Source organism: Ambystoma mexicanum, chromosome 14, assembly GCF_040938575.1.
Source record: "Ambystoma mexicanum isolate Mex_15411 chromosome 14, UKY_AmexF1_1, whole genome shotgun sequence".
Taxonomy (NCBI): domain Eukaryota; kingdom Metazoa; phylum Chordata; class Amphibia; order Caudata; family Ambystomatidae; genus Ambystoma; species Ambystoma mexicanum.
Genome location: NC_090940.1, coordinates 396,026,180 through 396,041,714, shown reverse-complemented (window position 1 = coordinate 396,041,714; position 15,535 = coordinate 396,026,180). Strand labels below are relative to the sequence as shown.

The window sequence follows — 15,535 nt, the reverse complement described above, 5'->3', positions numbered from 1 at the left end:
GGGATACAAATTTCATTGTTACAGAAGGGAACTGGAAGACCAGATGTTGTGCCTTGGACCCATAAAGATCACAACAATGTAAAGAAGACATTACCCTCACAGCGGGAGCAGGAAAGTGGATATACACCCTAGAAATGGAGACTGCAGAAATTGCCTTAGCTGTAGGGGACATGAAGTTAGTTTGCGGTGCTGTTGGGAGAACAGGCAGATGAAATATGGCAAAGGCAGGATACCCATATGTTCGAAGGGACAGTAACAGCAACGATGGGGCACCATATGGAAAGCATTGAGGGACACATACCCAGCTACATCCAACATTAATTCAATTATGGCCAGCCAAATGATAGCAGATGATCCTGCACCCGTATATTCATCAGATTCAGAAAATGTGGAGCGCATAGGCAGGAGAACCATGGGACAAGTACATAGCATTATTTTATCACATACTGCAAAACGGGCTCCCTAAAGAAGTACAGAACGATCTAGATAAGGTGATCAGCATAGAGCCAAAGGGTTAGGCCAAAATACAGGCAAATACAGTGCATCACTGTAAGAGGAGACAAGACAAGGAAAAGGAAGTAGCGAGCATGCGTAGAAGCGAAGTAGGTGCAGAGAAGGTTGTCTAAATTAAGTATAGAAAGAGCAATGATTACCAGTACCACAGAAGGCCTCCCCGATCCAAAAATGATTCAGGCCTGGACAGAAGGGTATCAAGATGATAGAGGGACTTTAAGATGTTTGAGGAGAAGGACATTTTCAGAGAGAAAGAGGGACAGGATATGGAGATATAAAGCCCAGGATTTGAGGACAGTGTTGGAATTGTGAAACGATGGGAAATTTTGCGTGAGAATGTAGAAGTAGACATGGATGTTCTTATAACAAGCTTAGTGGTCCAGCGTTTCGACCCACCTATCACCCACAGTCACAAATACAGCACCCAATGGTGAAATATTTCCCAGGAACCCCACAAGAATGTGCCTCAAGCCCCATGCAATCACTGCAGACACAGCCGATTGAGTATCCGTGCCAGGGCACACAGACCCATGCGCAGCAACAGCCTAACCCTACACAAGCCCCTACGCAGCCGTGGGATAAAAATTCCTTACCACAAAGAACCGTGGAACATTATACAGGGGCAAGTGTTTTAGGGGGCAATCCCTTCCTCTTCCCAGGAACAAACACATATTGCCACTAGAACAGCCCATAGAGAGTTCTGGCGTGGTCAGTTGTGTCAGTCCCTGCCGACTCGGAAGAGCAGCCCCAGGTAGGAGTGCACATAGGAGGTCGAACATATACCTTTATGGTTGACACAGGAGTAACAAAGTCTTGTATCAAGGAGGGAAGGTTTCCATTGTTAGCTAAAGGAATAGACATACAAGTTTTCTCTGGGGCAATAAAGATGGTTCCTTTCACTGAAAACTTACCCATCACAGTACGAGCACAAGAGGTAACAGCACACTTATTGTACTCCAAAGAATCCCCAGTGAACCTTTGTGGTAGGGATCTCCCACGTAAGTTAAGCATGTCCATTTCATGTTCCAAAGAAGGTATAGTACGCTCGACACCGGGTGCGTTTCCCGCTAGGACTGCAGCAATAATACAAGCCCTTTGTAGCGACGGCTCCATGCAGGGAGTACCTCTGCACCCAGATTTTTTCTTTATGGTGTGACCATTGTACTAGGATGGGTGCAGGGGATTCAAAATAAGCCATGGCATGACCTGTTGAGTTTCTGTTCAGATCAGCTGTTCCCCAAGACAGGGCACCAGGAGCTATTGACACTAGATTTAGAAGCAGTGCTTGTGAATAAAGACAAGGTGATTATCCATGGGGTAGACAAGGATGGGGACAATGATGCACAGTTCTATGAATAGACCCCACCCAATCACAGAGGTGTCTGGTAAACAGCTGTTTGAATACGTAGAAGACACAGGAGAAATGGCTTTTGAAATGTACAGCACAGAGAAGTGCACACACCATTATCATGATCATTACCAAAGTATTGCCAGTGCACTTACAGGAAGATTTGAAAAAGGTGCCCAACCACCTACGTACTAGCAACCCTCATGATGCAGGACTACTAAAGAGCATAGAAGCGGTGCAGATGAAGCCAGGTGCAACACTACCCAGAGTAAGGCGATATCCCATGTCTAGGGAAGCAGATGAAAGGATGTATGCCACCATTATAGCGTTATGGCAGTGGTCTTCAAACCTTTTGACCCTGAGCCCCCCCCTAAGAAAAGTCTCCGGCCCAGGCCCCCCCTATACACATGGAGTCCAAAATTGTACTCGGTTGCGAATGGTTATCGCGCGCTGGAGTAGAATGGTGCCCCTAACGAAGGAGTGAATGCCAAACACCACATTGTTTCAAAATCATTGCTTGCAATGATTCAAATCAGATTAGAGGACACATATTTGTGAACAAAGCATTCAGATTATGTTGCTATAATACAGAGGACTCGACTAAAAATAGTGTTGGATATTTTTTTCACACAAACAAAAACAGCCAATATTGCTATCCTGCTGTAACATTTGCTATGCAAGTGCTGTAACAATTTGTTTCTCAAGTACAACAACGTACTGTCAATGCGGTCACTTGCAAGTTGGACAGTGGCATACTGGAGAACTAGTGTGAAGGGTGGGCCTGCCTTTCACCAGCCAGCCTGTCAATATTGGGTTCTATTCTTGCAATAGCCAACTGCAGGTTTTCTTCCACCTCCAGCTTTGACCGATATTTTGTCCGTTAGTCAAGGATACATGGGTCTGCCCCAGACGCCCTTCCTACCTACTCTCAAACAGCACTGGCACCTACCAGGGAAATACGAAGTTCGGATGACGGGCAGGAAAGACCCGTCAAAGTACGGGAAGGCGAAGGTCTTCTGGCACAAGTTCTGCAGGTCTAGGGGTCAGGGTGGAGGGGGGGGGGTGTTAGAGCAGTGGTGGGGAGGCATAACTGTTAAAGACTAAATGGAGTAAACCATGTTGGCATGCATATTGCACCATGTATACATGCATGGGATGGCAGGCACAATTGGCAGAAAGAGGAGCTATGCATTGGTGCCAACTTTTGACTTTCGTTACAGAGAAAATACTCACTCCGAGGAAAGTGGGGGTTGGGTCCAACTCCAGGTGCAAACACATTTCACAGCACATTTAGACCCGAGAGCTACGTGACTCCGTCCTGCATTCTTGCTGGTACAACCTGGTGAACCACCAGTGAAGGCAAATGGCAGAGCATAACACCATCACACAGCATTTGCCTATCAGACTGAAGGGGGTATCAGTCTCCATGTCATTCAGTGTTCAACTTGCACTGCAGGAATAAATATGTACTGACCGGGCTGCCGCAAGAGAGCAGTAGCAAACGTTGCCTACCAGCTCGATTACCTTCTGTGAAGTTAGGTAATTGAATTTGGCGTTAACTTGCCATTCAGATTTGTACTGTATTAATAACGCGGCTTCCCATGGCAGATTGCTGAAGCCCAGAAATCTGCCATGGGGGAGCCGCGTTATAAACACTGGCAGAGCAGTTTCCGTCCCCTGCTTGCCTCCTCTCCTCCAAGTGCAGCTGCCAGTCCCATATAATACACTCAACTTGACGACCCAGATTATTTAATTGCAAGGCCAAGCTCCACAGCAAAGGGTTGAGATTCGATAAGCAGAAGATAAAACCAGCTCCTGTGTGTCGGGCATCACAAAAGAGGCAGCAGCTGTCACCGGGGAACCAGAGGGGAGTACCCAGCTCACCATGAATCTAACTTCCACATGAGATGTACCCGTTTGCACATAATGTTTGCTTCATTGTGTTCAAATGTGTACTTGATGTTTCCCAATTCTTCTATAGTAGCATTCACAAACACTCAAAGTTAGTCACATATGCATGTTTGTAAGCCACAAATTGCCTGGCTAGCCAAAAATAGCTCCTGGTAGCTGTTGCTTTAAAGCTAGCTAGGCTTTCCTGGCTGGAACCAGGAGCAAAATAACTGCCAGCTCCCCTCAATTTCAAACCCTGCAGAAAGAAAAAGGACTTGTGAACCAAAAGTGGGTGCTCCGTCACCCACGGATTTGCTCTGGAGACACAGTAGTACAGGTAAAGTAGTTATGCCTCAAACATTATTGACCGTTGCCCCGGAACAATTGCATTACCCCACGCATACCAAACAGCATATAGCATCAGACCTCCAGGAGTACTGGTTCAATCCCTAACCTTCAAGAACATGTTGACAGTTGTGTAGCCAACTGTGCACTTGTATAGTATATGTTGCACTCAAGACATTAAAGGGAATATTTCCCCGCCTAGCGAGGCCCTTCAGGGAGATCTACATCAACTGTTTATAATATTAACAAGTGTAGTAATTATTGATACTTAATTGTAGGTATGCCCATTCTCTCGTTGGCTTGAGGCAGGGCCCTGTGCACATCTGGATGCCAAATCGGCAGTACTGTATGTAAAGAAGTTAACTTGGCTGAAGCAACGTGAGGGACCTGCTAAAGTACAGATACTCACAATTCTCCTGTTTCAGGGGAACCGGAACAGTGCCTGTGGGCACTAACGGACATTGTAATGACTCTTTGGACACTGAAGATCTCAAGGCGGTGGGAGATAGGGGGCACTGCAGCCCTCATGGACCTTTACTGGAAGTGCAGGAGTTTTGCTCATCGCCAGCTTCCGCAGTCATTGAAGGGACAATGCTCTTTGACCACGTTACATGCCCCAGTCTTGGTAGTGCCCAAAGCCCTTCTCACTATAGCAAGTGTGCTCCGGCCTATACCCCTACCACCACTTCAACAGTTATGTCAATGAGTCTGACTCTTTCAAAAACAAAGAATCATATACAAAAAGAAATTGAACTATTGGTCAAATGACTGCTGGAAGACTTGAAGAAATCCTGGTCCAGTATAGTCTTTTTAGTAAGACAGACTTTTTCCTCGTTGCTTGTCCCTCGGATGCAAACTGCAGCCAATGCCAAATGGCTCCAGATAACGCAGTGGGAATTAATAAAAGGGGCCAAGCAAATGGAGCATGGCCTCAAAGCTGTCAAAGAGGAATTGAGAGCCATGCGGTTAATGACCCTACAAAATCGCTACATTCTCGATTTATTAACAGCCATGGAGTGTGGGGCCTGCACAAAAATTAGCACTTCCTGTTGTGCGTTATCCCACCCCACGACCTGGATAACGGATCCCACAGTTAGGCAACTGGGGTCATTCCTAACTGTTATGAAGATAATTCACTCTGGATGCCAGCAGGTAAGATCACTAAACTTCTTTGTTCGGTTGCTTCACAGTTTGTTATCAGGTTCATTAGCTTAACAGGAGATATAGGGAAGCTGTGAGAAACGGGAGAGAATTTTCACTCCTCAACCCCTTGGATCCTCTGCGCAGATGGCCAGGGAAAGGCCATCGCTATTGGATCCAGACCTTGGTGGAGAAGAAGTGAGGGAGGATCACCTGGGTGGAGGGTACTTAGGGACTGGGATGCCCTTGGGCAAGACATGGTATCCCTACTTTCCCTACTAATGACCAATCCTCCCCCTCCCCTCCCCTTTCATGGGCTATTTTGAGCAAGTTCCCCCTCATTTCCCCACCATTGCCACTGGACAGTATTGGGACGAAGAAGAGGCAACTAAGACAAATGAAGACTATGCTCTTTTACCAATCTAGTACTGGGAAGAGGAAGATGCCTGCTAAGAGTAGTATGGGTCAGGCATGTCCATTTAATGAGAGTCACGCAAGACTGAATAATAATTCACACCTGCAGCCTGTCAAGGATCCGCGGGTGTATAAATAGAGCTCAACCCAAGGAGACGACAGGGGAATCGACGGGAGAAGGACCAGGAGGCCAGTGAATACAGCAGAGGACCGTTCAGCATTGCGTCGGAGTCCAGACTCCCTCGCGTGGATCAAGAAAGGTGAAGGGAGCCATGCTTCTATTTTTAAAGTGCTAATTTCCTATAGTGGAGGACCACCCCAGGAGTGTCTGAGGGGCAGAAGCTGGAGCCCCGGCACTAGAGGAAGAAGGCTGTGTGATCCGAGCTGCAACACAAACATCCAAAGTGACCAGTGAGTTTCTAGGGTTTAAGAAACTCAGTGTGCGTGTGTGAACTTACACATTTTATGAAATACATATTATCGGAGTGCGACAGAAAGCACGTTTTCGAAGGTCTACGAACAGCTTATTTAAAGTGGAACAAACACTTATGTTTGTTAGGTATACAAGAAAGGGGAATACTTGTATCAGAGTGGCCGTGTGTGGCAAGACACACGTCTCTGAACACTGAACTATCCAATTAAAGCAAAACGAGCAGTTATTTTTCTCTACCATTAAACAAAAGGGAATATCTTGCAGCCGAACGATTGCGTGTGATGAGAAATGTTTTCAAAAGGTCTCCACACATTGAATTATACATTTAAAGTGAAGCGAACACTTATTGAACTTGATACAAAGTTCAAACAAAACCCAAGACCTAGGTCTAATTATTGAACACCAAATTGAATTAAGACGTTGTTACTAAACAGAACCAAAGCTTTGAAACCAAAGGGTGAGAAGAACAGGCAGACACAAAAGCCCGTTGCAGAGAGACAATTTCAACCTGTGGGAAAACTACAAAATAATTTGAACTGTGCATTTGAAAACAGCATTAACCAAACTGTGGAAGATGGACATTTTCAGTTTCTTTTGGAATTGTGTTTTGGAACTTGGGGAAGGGAGCCCAGAGTCCTTACCAGGAACATTTCATCTCAAGGTTGTTTGAACTGTGATACATGGAACTTGGGGAAGGGCATGCCAAGTCCTTACTTGGGGAAGGAAACCCAGAGCTGAGAGGAAGCTGCGAGCTGGAAGAAGCTCGGGACTTTGTGTTCAACACTGTTTTCTGTTGATTGCCGACATCCCTACACGTTGTATAGGTGAATTCTTTCATCAGACGCTCCGTTCTATTTAAGTAGCGAAATCCCACCTTAGTACTGGGCAAGTTAGGTCTTTTTCCATCCTAACATTTAAGTTAATAAAAATTGATTGTTTGAATTTGGAATCTGTTGTCCGTGTCCTTCATGATACTTTCATGTAGCCCTCTGGCTTCCACCACCCAGGCTATATTCTTCCAACTGCCACAGGAGGCACACTAATCATCCCACTCACATATTCTACAGTTGACATAATTCAGTCAGGCATGCAGGGTGACAGGAAAACAGAAAGGACAGAACCCAACAATAACCAAAGAGTGGGGGTGGAGAATGAAGCTGGTGCTTATATGCTAGTGCACCCCCCCACACACACACACCCCCCCCTTAAAGAATAAAAAGGGTTAAGAGTTACCAAATGCGTATTGGATTGATGAAGCTGGGGACGATGGATGCCATTTCATGACGTATACACTGGAAGAGAATGTTCGAAGAAGGTATTTTCGCTTCTTCCACGAGTGTTTAGACGGTCAACGTTGTGAGCGGCAGAGCACGGCGCTGTGTAGCTAGGGGCGGATTTAGGGAGGCCGCACGAGGAGCTGAAGGAGATGGGAATAGCTAACAGACACAAATACGAGAGCGACGCATGGCTGGATTCCCAGAAAGATAAGGAAGGAACATGCACTAGGGAGGAAGCATCTTCAAAGATGGGAGTAGTGCGAGGTGTACAGCACATAAAATGAAAGGTTGAATGGGACCTCCGAGCCTGCCAAGGTGTTTGATCCCATGAAGAGATCATTGTATTCTCAAAAGGGGTATCCCAGTGGTATGCACATCTCAAGATGATCAAAACATCTCAATTCACAAGGACGATCCATCAGTGTAACAAAATATCTGATTAGCAGAGATCAATTATATTGTAGTGTTTTACGATGACTGCAGCATTCAAACATGCTAGGGGGTGGTGTTTTAGATAACTACATCTCCAATGGGCATCAACATATATGTGAAAGTTTCGGGTTGTATAGGGTTTTGTGCAATGGGGAATGTGGGAATGTTTTTATCTGAAAAGTTAATCCTGTGGGTTTAATGCTATAAAAACGTGCGACTTCTATAAGTAAGCCGAGCAAGTGATCGTTTTCAGTTCCAAGGAGTCGACAACGCTCACCGGCCGGGTTTGCATGTAATAAATCTTGTAATCCTTGCAAAGCCGTGCACTTGTTATTTGCAGTGTGGATTTTCCGGTTGATTGATTTGGGAGCTGCGTGAGAGCTAGAATGAGAGTGAGAGTGTGACAGATTGAGGCAGAGACCGACAGCCAAAAGACTCTCAATTTCGATAGGAGTCTTCAATCATGGCAAGTATGGACAACATTATTGGCTCCTGGAATATAACAGGCTTAACATGCCTAATGGGCTGAGAACGTGTCCTTTGCCACAAGTTTTGATATACTAATGCTTCAGGAAACTTGGCCTGCGAAGCATACAAAAATAAATGGCTACATGAGCTTCCCTGTTAACACGACAAACTCTTACAGGGGTAAGAAAAAAGGTGGTTTTCTGATCTGTGTCTTCATTCCTCAGTGCGATTGCTGTAGGTAAAGTTATAAACACTGAAACCATCCTGGCCGGTAAGCCAAGATTGCCTTTCAACAAATGCTTAATTGTAGTTACTTTCTACAAGGCTACACGGAGGGTTATGGGGCGTTTGTGTAAGTGACCGGTGAAGACTTTTTACGCGAGTATATGAATGACTGCCCGACTGCCGATTACATATTGATTGGGGGGGGGGGGAGACTTTAATGCAAAATTAAGATAATACTTATGATTTCACAGACGACTTCATGCTTAGTATACCACCAATCAAGTTGTCTGATAGTAGATGAGTTGCAAATTGAGAGATACAAATTGGCTGCCTTTTTTCCCCTTTATACGAGCTGTAGCCGAGATCACTAAAAGGTTGTACTGGACCGATAACCCCGGCAGGTAGACACAAAAGTCATGCAAGAAAACAGCACAATCCTCTTGTGCTAAACTGTATTTTCAAAGTTGGCAGCAGTCAAAGTGAGGCCCATCAAACTCCATGACAAAAGCATAGTGTGCACCTGTTCCCTGCTGCATCAGTATGCCGAGCAGAGGTGCCTGCTCTACCAAAGCAGGTTCAGAGGTCACAGGTGCCCTCTTGACAGCTGCAGTGACAGTGAAGTCTATGCAGCACAGGAGCTGCATTTAAGGTATGCACCCCTATTCCAAAAACGACAACTATAAGGATGTTGTCCTGGTGGCAAGATAAACTAACTATAAGCCATTCCTGAGTTTACGGCATGTTGGCCAGCATCTCTCATAGGTATCCAACCCACATCAAATTAATATCATACGGGTCGGTCCTGTAGGCCCAGTTCAGTTGTGGAAGGGTTGTGTATAGTCTCCCTAGACAGTGACTGTGCCCTAATGGTAGCAATGGAACACTCTATTTGGAGGGAAAATGGCCAGGGTAAGGATTTCTATAGCCCATGTGCCCATGCCATTACCAAAGGTACAGAGAGAATACAAATTAATAAAGAGACTTCGAAAACCGCTTGGGAAAAGTGATAGAAAAACGAACTACTACTGAAAAACTGGCTGATGTGTGGTTTTGTTTTGACATAATGTGGATTGATGGAGAAGAAAAGTTTTTAGGCACTAAACAGTAAGTCACCCACTTCAACAGAAATATCCATGACTAGAAAGGCATATAAGAGCGACAGTGGAAGCGAAATGGTGCCATGGGAAAGGTTAGAGGCAGCTCAGTGAAGGGTTGAGCATGCGTTTTGGTGATTAGCCTCCGTGCCGGAGGAGCCTGAGAAACTTAGAAAGAAAAACAGCAGCGTTTTCAAACACAATAACGTTGTATTTATGTTTGCGGTCGCTTCAAAAGCTACCGCAAACATAAATACAACCTTTTTAAAGATGCAGTTTTATTTCTAGGTTTTCCGGGCTCCTCCAGCCCGGAAAACTTAGAAAAAAAAACGCAGCTAGTGTTTATTTTTATTAAAGAAATAGCACTTACCGAGATGCAGCTGCAGCTTTTCTGCCTGTAGTCTCCGGTCCCCGTCCTCCAAAAGCCACCCAGTGGTAGCATTTGTTTACTACAGCTGGCTGGCTTTTCCTTCATTAGTGCCGCAAAAGCCAAAGCGAGCACAGCGGCGGGCATCCATTTCACAAAATGGATGCCCCCATGTGCTATCTTTGAGCTTGAATTGCTCAAAACTTTACATAGCGACTTCGAAAAAAGAAAATGCCAATCGTTTTTTTTTTTTTATATTGCCCATCTATTTTTGAAATAAAAAAATTTGAGCGAACCATTCCTTTAAAGTATAGGCTAGTGTGACAAGCCCAGGACCCGATTATTGCCGTGCTGAAGGCTATAGTAGAAGGTCTAATCAGTAGGATCAGATTAGCCGTCTAGTCGTTGTATGCATTGTTTTGTCTCTGTTATTTATTGTCTTTATTGTGTGCATTTTGTACCACACATTGAAACCAGTTCTCCTGGCAAGGAGTTGTGCTTAATAAATAATTTTCCTACTACAAAATACACTTCTGTTTTGGCCAAGATCTTAGTAGCACTTTTTACCAAAATAGGAAGAGCTAATATGATGCCGGAATCTTGGAAATTAGCAAATATTGTGCCGATTTTTATAAAAACTGGGATGTATCTGATCCAGAATGTTATAGGCCAATTTCATTGCTGGATAGAGCAAGTAAACAAATTGAGAAGGTAATTCCCAAAGGGCTATCAACATGCAGGTGTGGAGTCTACCCCATTTCAAAAATACAGCATGGCTTCAGGAAGAGGATGGGGAAAGAACACATTCTGTATTCAATACTTATTGCCCGAAATTCAATGCAGGCTGTGGGTCCCTATTATAATGTAGCTTTCAGGCCCCTTTCATGAGCCTTTGACTGTCAATAAGGACCTATTGTGGTCCTTACTGCCGAGCCACGAAATTCCAAAGCCATTGTCGGAACTGCTGAAGGTCTTGTATATGGACTTTAAGGTTCAAATTTGCAACAACCCGCTAGGGCCGGTTTGTCCAACTCCAGGTCAAGAGTGTTTTCAGGTTATCCCTAATTTATACTCAAGAGAATAAATGTGCATACATTTAGAATCATTGTATGCAAATGTATCTCATGAATATTAATGAGGGGTATCCTGAAAATCTGACATGTTTCTGGCCCTCGATACCTGAACAACCCTGCTTTAGGGAGAGTGTAAGGCAGGGATTTGTCCTAGCCCCCTACTTTTTAACTTGTAAATTAATGGCTTGGAAAATGAATTTAAATATATTTCAGTTGTCCCAATGTTGGGGGGCCATCGATATCCTGTACCGCACTACTCTGATAACACGGTTTTATTAGCCAAGATCCCAAAAGGCTCTTCAAAGTACAATAGATCTTTTTACCAACTTTATGGAATTGAGGGGCTCATCTATAAACAAAGGGAAATGTAAGATCGTAGTGATGGGCCAGAAGAAAACATCAGTTTGTTTGTTCATTAGTCGTAATCTAAAGTATTGTCATGAAAACCATTTAGTAATATACTTAAGAAAAACAAACATAAAAATGTGACATGTATTAAAATGTAAATAGGATATAATAAATATGCAATTTGATCAATAGATGCAGTGTTTGGATCTTCTGGGCCAGGCATATATAAACTAATTTGAAACAGCAAATATACAATCCACAGTGGTGAGACCCCTACAAAAGAACATCACAATGTCCAAATTGGTTGTATCCCTATTCTTTAGCGCGGCTCTCAAACGTTTCTGCCTGATGTCAATATTTATGGGGCATAGGAACAAAAAAAGTTTACCAAACACTTTTTTGAAGCCAAACAGAAGTCAGAGCTTTCCAAGTTACGCTTCTTCAGAAGATCAGCAGTGGGTAAAATACCTAACCTTAGCTTTATTAAAAGAGATCTATTAAAATGGTTTGCCACAAGGTCTTCATAATTCCAAAAAACTTGTTTTTCACAGACAAGTAATTAAAGAATTCAAAGCGGTTTGAACAGTTAAGGCCCTTGGGGAAATCCAGATCCACTCACAAATTAAGACCAAAACGGTAGGCCTAGCAGTTTAGGGTGCAGGAATCTGGGACAATGCAAATTTGAAATAGCTGGGCGCAGCTGAAAACCCTTCTTTTGAAGCATGTCGGGCTACCTTATATTGAAGGACTCCAGAGAATGCACTCGATCTCATTATCATGTTCAATATGGATTCCAGAAATGTGTGTGACAAAAAACATACTGTCTGATGTAAGGACTAGTCTTGAGTCAGACCCCATACCTTGGCTGTCCTATGTAAAAAGGAATTTAATGAAATTGGTCTGCCAGCCTGGTTTATACAACCAGACTCTATGCCAAGAAATAACTTTCATCAGTAATAAATATTACTTCTTACAGAACTGAGCTTTGTCTGGAGAAACGCACAATAAGACCATAACCCCCACTAAACACTACACCAGGCCATGTGCCACATTTGCATTGGACAAGGCACAGGTTCTTCCATGCACTTCGAACTAAACTTCAACATACTGCCACTAAACAATGTTAGAAGAACGTGGGAACATGGATCGCTAGTAAAAGCCTTATGCACTTGCAGTTTGGTGGTTCATAAAGACTTTGTCCATTTTATGTTTTGCTCTGAGTATACTGCGATTCGCTGATGCCTCTTTTTACCAGTCTTGAGGAAATATGATTTTAGAAAAGGATGGCCAGCACTTATATACTTATTAATGCTCAAAGAACCTCTGGTATGCTTTTCAGTTGAGAAACGTTAGTGCAATGAAAACTGGTTCTGGCGAATATAATATATATATCAGTAGCAAAGCAAGCGGGAGAAGTACCAGTAGCACGGCAAGCGAGAGAAGTACCAGTAGCACGGCAAGCGAGAGAAGTACCAGTAGCACGGCAAGCGAGAGAAGTACTGAATAAAGATGAGGGGCGGCTCTTAGAGAGCCCCTTGACCAAAATGAAAAAAAACCTCGAACTGTCTTCGAGAGTTGCTGTGTTCTTGAGGTCATCAGTGACGCATCCATATATTTTTAGAGACATGGCACGAGAGTATTTTCTCCACTTGCCAAAACAATTGTTAAAATTTAAGTTAAGGAGGAAGCATGTAAAGGTTACAGAGGTTGTGCTATCAAACAAGTGCTTTGTGCAAATCCAGCCTTATTTTGCTATGCTTAGTTTTGCCTCACTAGGCTACAGTCAACACACCAGTGCTGATTGCATATGCTGAGAATGAGGAAGTGTGAACGGACAAGATAACTGGACTTACGTTTCACAAAGTCCCCGACGCGGCTGATGGGGGCCTTTACTTTTTTCTTGCCTCTGCATTTGAGATCAACAAGGGAGGCCCTTTGAAGCTCAGGCGCATCCAGGTAGTCAGCATCTTCCGTCTCAGCATTTCCCTCAATGATATTCTGAAGCACTTGGCGTGACAAACGAGCTTGAAACTCCCTGGGAGGGAGAAACAAATGAGACATATATATGTAACACACTGGCAGCCACACAGATGTTTGAACATAGAAAAGTATTTTTTTCCACAATAAAATGTATACTTGTGGCGAGACTTCAGGTTCTCCAAGGGTTCTGCCTTGCGCTGAAACCCTTCTTGAAAGATGGAATCTGCTTTCTTGAAGTTGCCACGAGCCTCATATTCTTCTGCCCAGGCAATGTAGAATCGAGCATGAGACGTTCCGATCCCTTGACCATGCAGGTAACTATAGAGATCCAGTGGTTCTGAGCATACGTTTGCCTGGAACACAACAAATCGGTCAGAAATGGTTTAATAAAACTGGAAAAAATGTAGACAAGGTAAAAGTAAATGCCGCTATAGGCTAAAAGACAAGCACTTCATGAACTGTGGTTTTCACTTTCTGAACGGCAATTCTGAACTTGTTTGCACCTTAGAACACATCCCCAAAATTTAGCTGAACCAACCTTTCTATAGGGCATCAGTCGAAAAGGAGGAAAAAAAAAAACAGCTCAACATCTTGGACCGTGGCCCTACCTACATGGCAAGTGCCGTTAAGGTGAAGTAAAGAAAAGAAATCTCCCCATTTTAAGATAAGATTAACATTGAAAAAGAACATGAAGGTGGTAACATGAGGGGCTTCCAAAGGCAGTTTTACATCACAGGTTGGCTCTGGGCACAACCTTGACTACCAAAAGTGCTACTGCATACATTAGTTAAAAAGAAAGAAAGGTGGTTGGACCCTTATTTAGCATTAAGGGTAGCTTTGCACCTTGATGCCCATTTGAAATTTAACTGTTGCTCATAAATTCTCCATCTAATGGTTGACCTACTGAAGATGCCCAATTCAGAATACATGAACCCTCTGGATATCTTGTTGAATCAAGAAGTAAACGAATACAGGATAGATATCACTAGCCATGGACAAGGGGTGCCTGCACTTCAACAAGCTCAAATCCCAGCAGGGACAACTCAGCCCTTATTCTTTAGTGGATGCTAAATTGGGAGACATTAAATTAAATGACTGCTATTACATGGCTTAGAATGGGGAGTTATACAAGACCAGACATTATTAACACCAGAGTAAGTGTCTCCAAAATGCCCCTAGGTCATTTACAGAATGAATTGGTCTGGCCTTTTTATGAAATCAGCTGAAACCCTGGGAACATGGTTTCTTTCTACCTTCAGGAAGGTGTTTTAAATCGCAGCGCCTCTAATAACAGCAGTCATGTGAAAGCAGCCCTAAATAGGTTTCTCAGTATTTCTGGTCTACCTTGGTATCAACCTGGTATCCGAAAGTAATGGTTCATGAGTGTTGTGGACTGCTCTATACATGCCTGAATGGTTTCTAATTGAAGGTTCCTGTAGTGGCTGTCATCTACTACCATGTGCCCTCAATGTTAACTTCACACATATATTCTGGTAGCAGATCTTGATGTATTACAGACACCATCAATCTGCCAAGTTTGCTTTAGACATGGCTTTCTCCTGCAACATGTTGCTGAAGGCATCTAACAGGCACGGGAAACTACTGATTCTCCCAATCTTCTACTCTTATATCCAAATGTTCTGCTGGAGTTTAATGCAAGATGCCCACTCTCATGCAATTTCCTCTTGCTCCTAAACCAGCACTTTTTTTTTTTTTTTAACAGAGGCACAGAACCAGGATTTAAGCACAACTCACAAACGATGGATACATCCATAAAACCTAGTGAGCATTACAACCACATTTGCACCCTGTTCCATCTGGTAATGCTCCCAGGCAGTTCTAAAAGGTTACACCATTGACAGATGTGCCCTAGAAAAACACCAATTGTCAGAACTACACACGGCAAAAATCAATTTGCAAAGTCCTTCATAAAAAGGGCATTCATCGCTTAGCAGCTTTAGTTTCTGACCTGATCCATGAATTGAAAACCTGTACCCATTTGTGAGCAGATAAACCAAGAACAATGCCAGAAGTTGAGTCGGCGTGCCAATGCACAGTGTTATTTCATTAGTGCCCCCAGGGGACTAAGTAAACTGGGGAATATTGTCACATTTAATTCCAGTACAAAAACTAATTTAATAACGCTGGAGCTATGTTGGTCTTTTCCACTCAAATATTCTAGTAGGGG

The 15,535-nt window shown here is 43.6% G+C and overlaps 1 protein-coding gene across 3 annotated transcripts in view; it reads right to left on the bottom strand.

Moving 5' to 3' along the window:
• BUB1B (BUB1 mitotic checkpoint serine/threonine kinase B) overlaps positions 1-15,535 on the bottom strand; it is an 815,340-nt gene that overhangs the window by 686,171 nt on the left and 113,634 nt on the right. For all 3 annotated transcript variants that reach the window (XM_069637517.1, XM_069637518.1, XM_069637519.1), the window contains 2 exons: positions 13,504-13,700; positions 13,221-13,402 (listed from right to left, as the gene is read on the bottom strand). In XM_069637517.1, the coding sequence (XP_069493618.1) occupies positions 13,221-13,402; positions 13,504-13,700 (379 nt within the window). The remainder of the gene's footprint in view (positions 1-13,220; positions 13,403-13,503; positions 13,701-15,535) is intronic.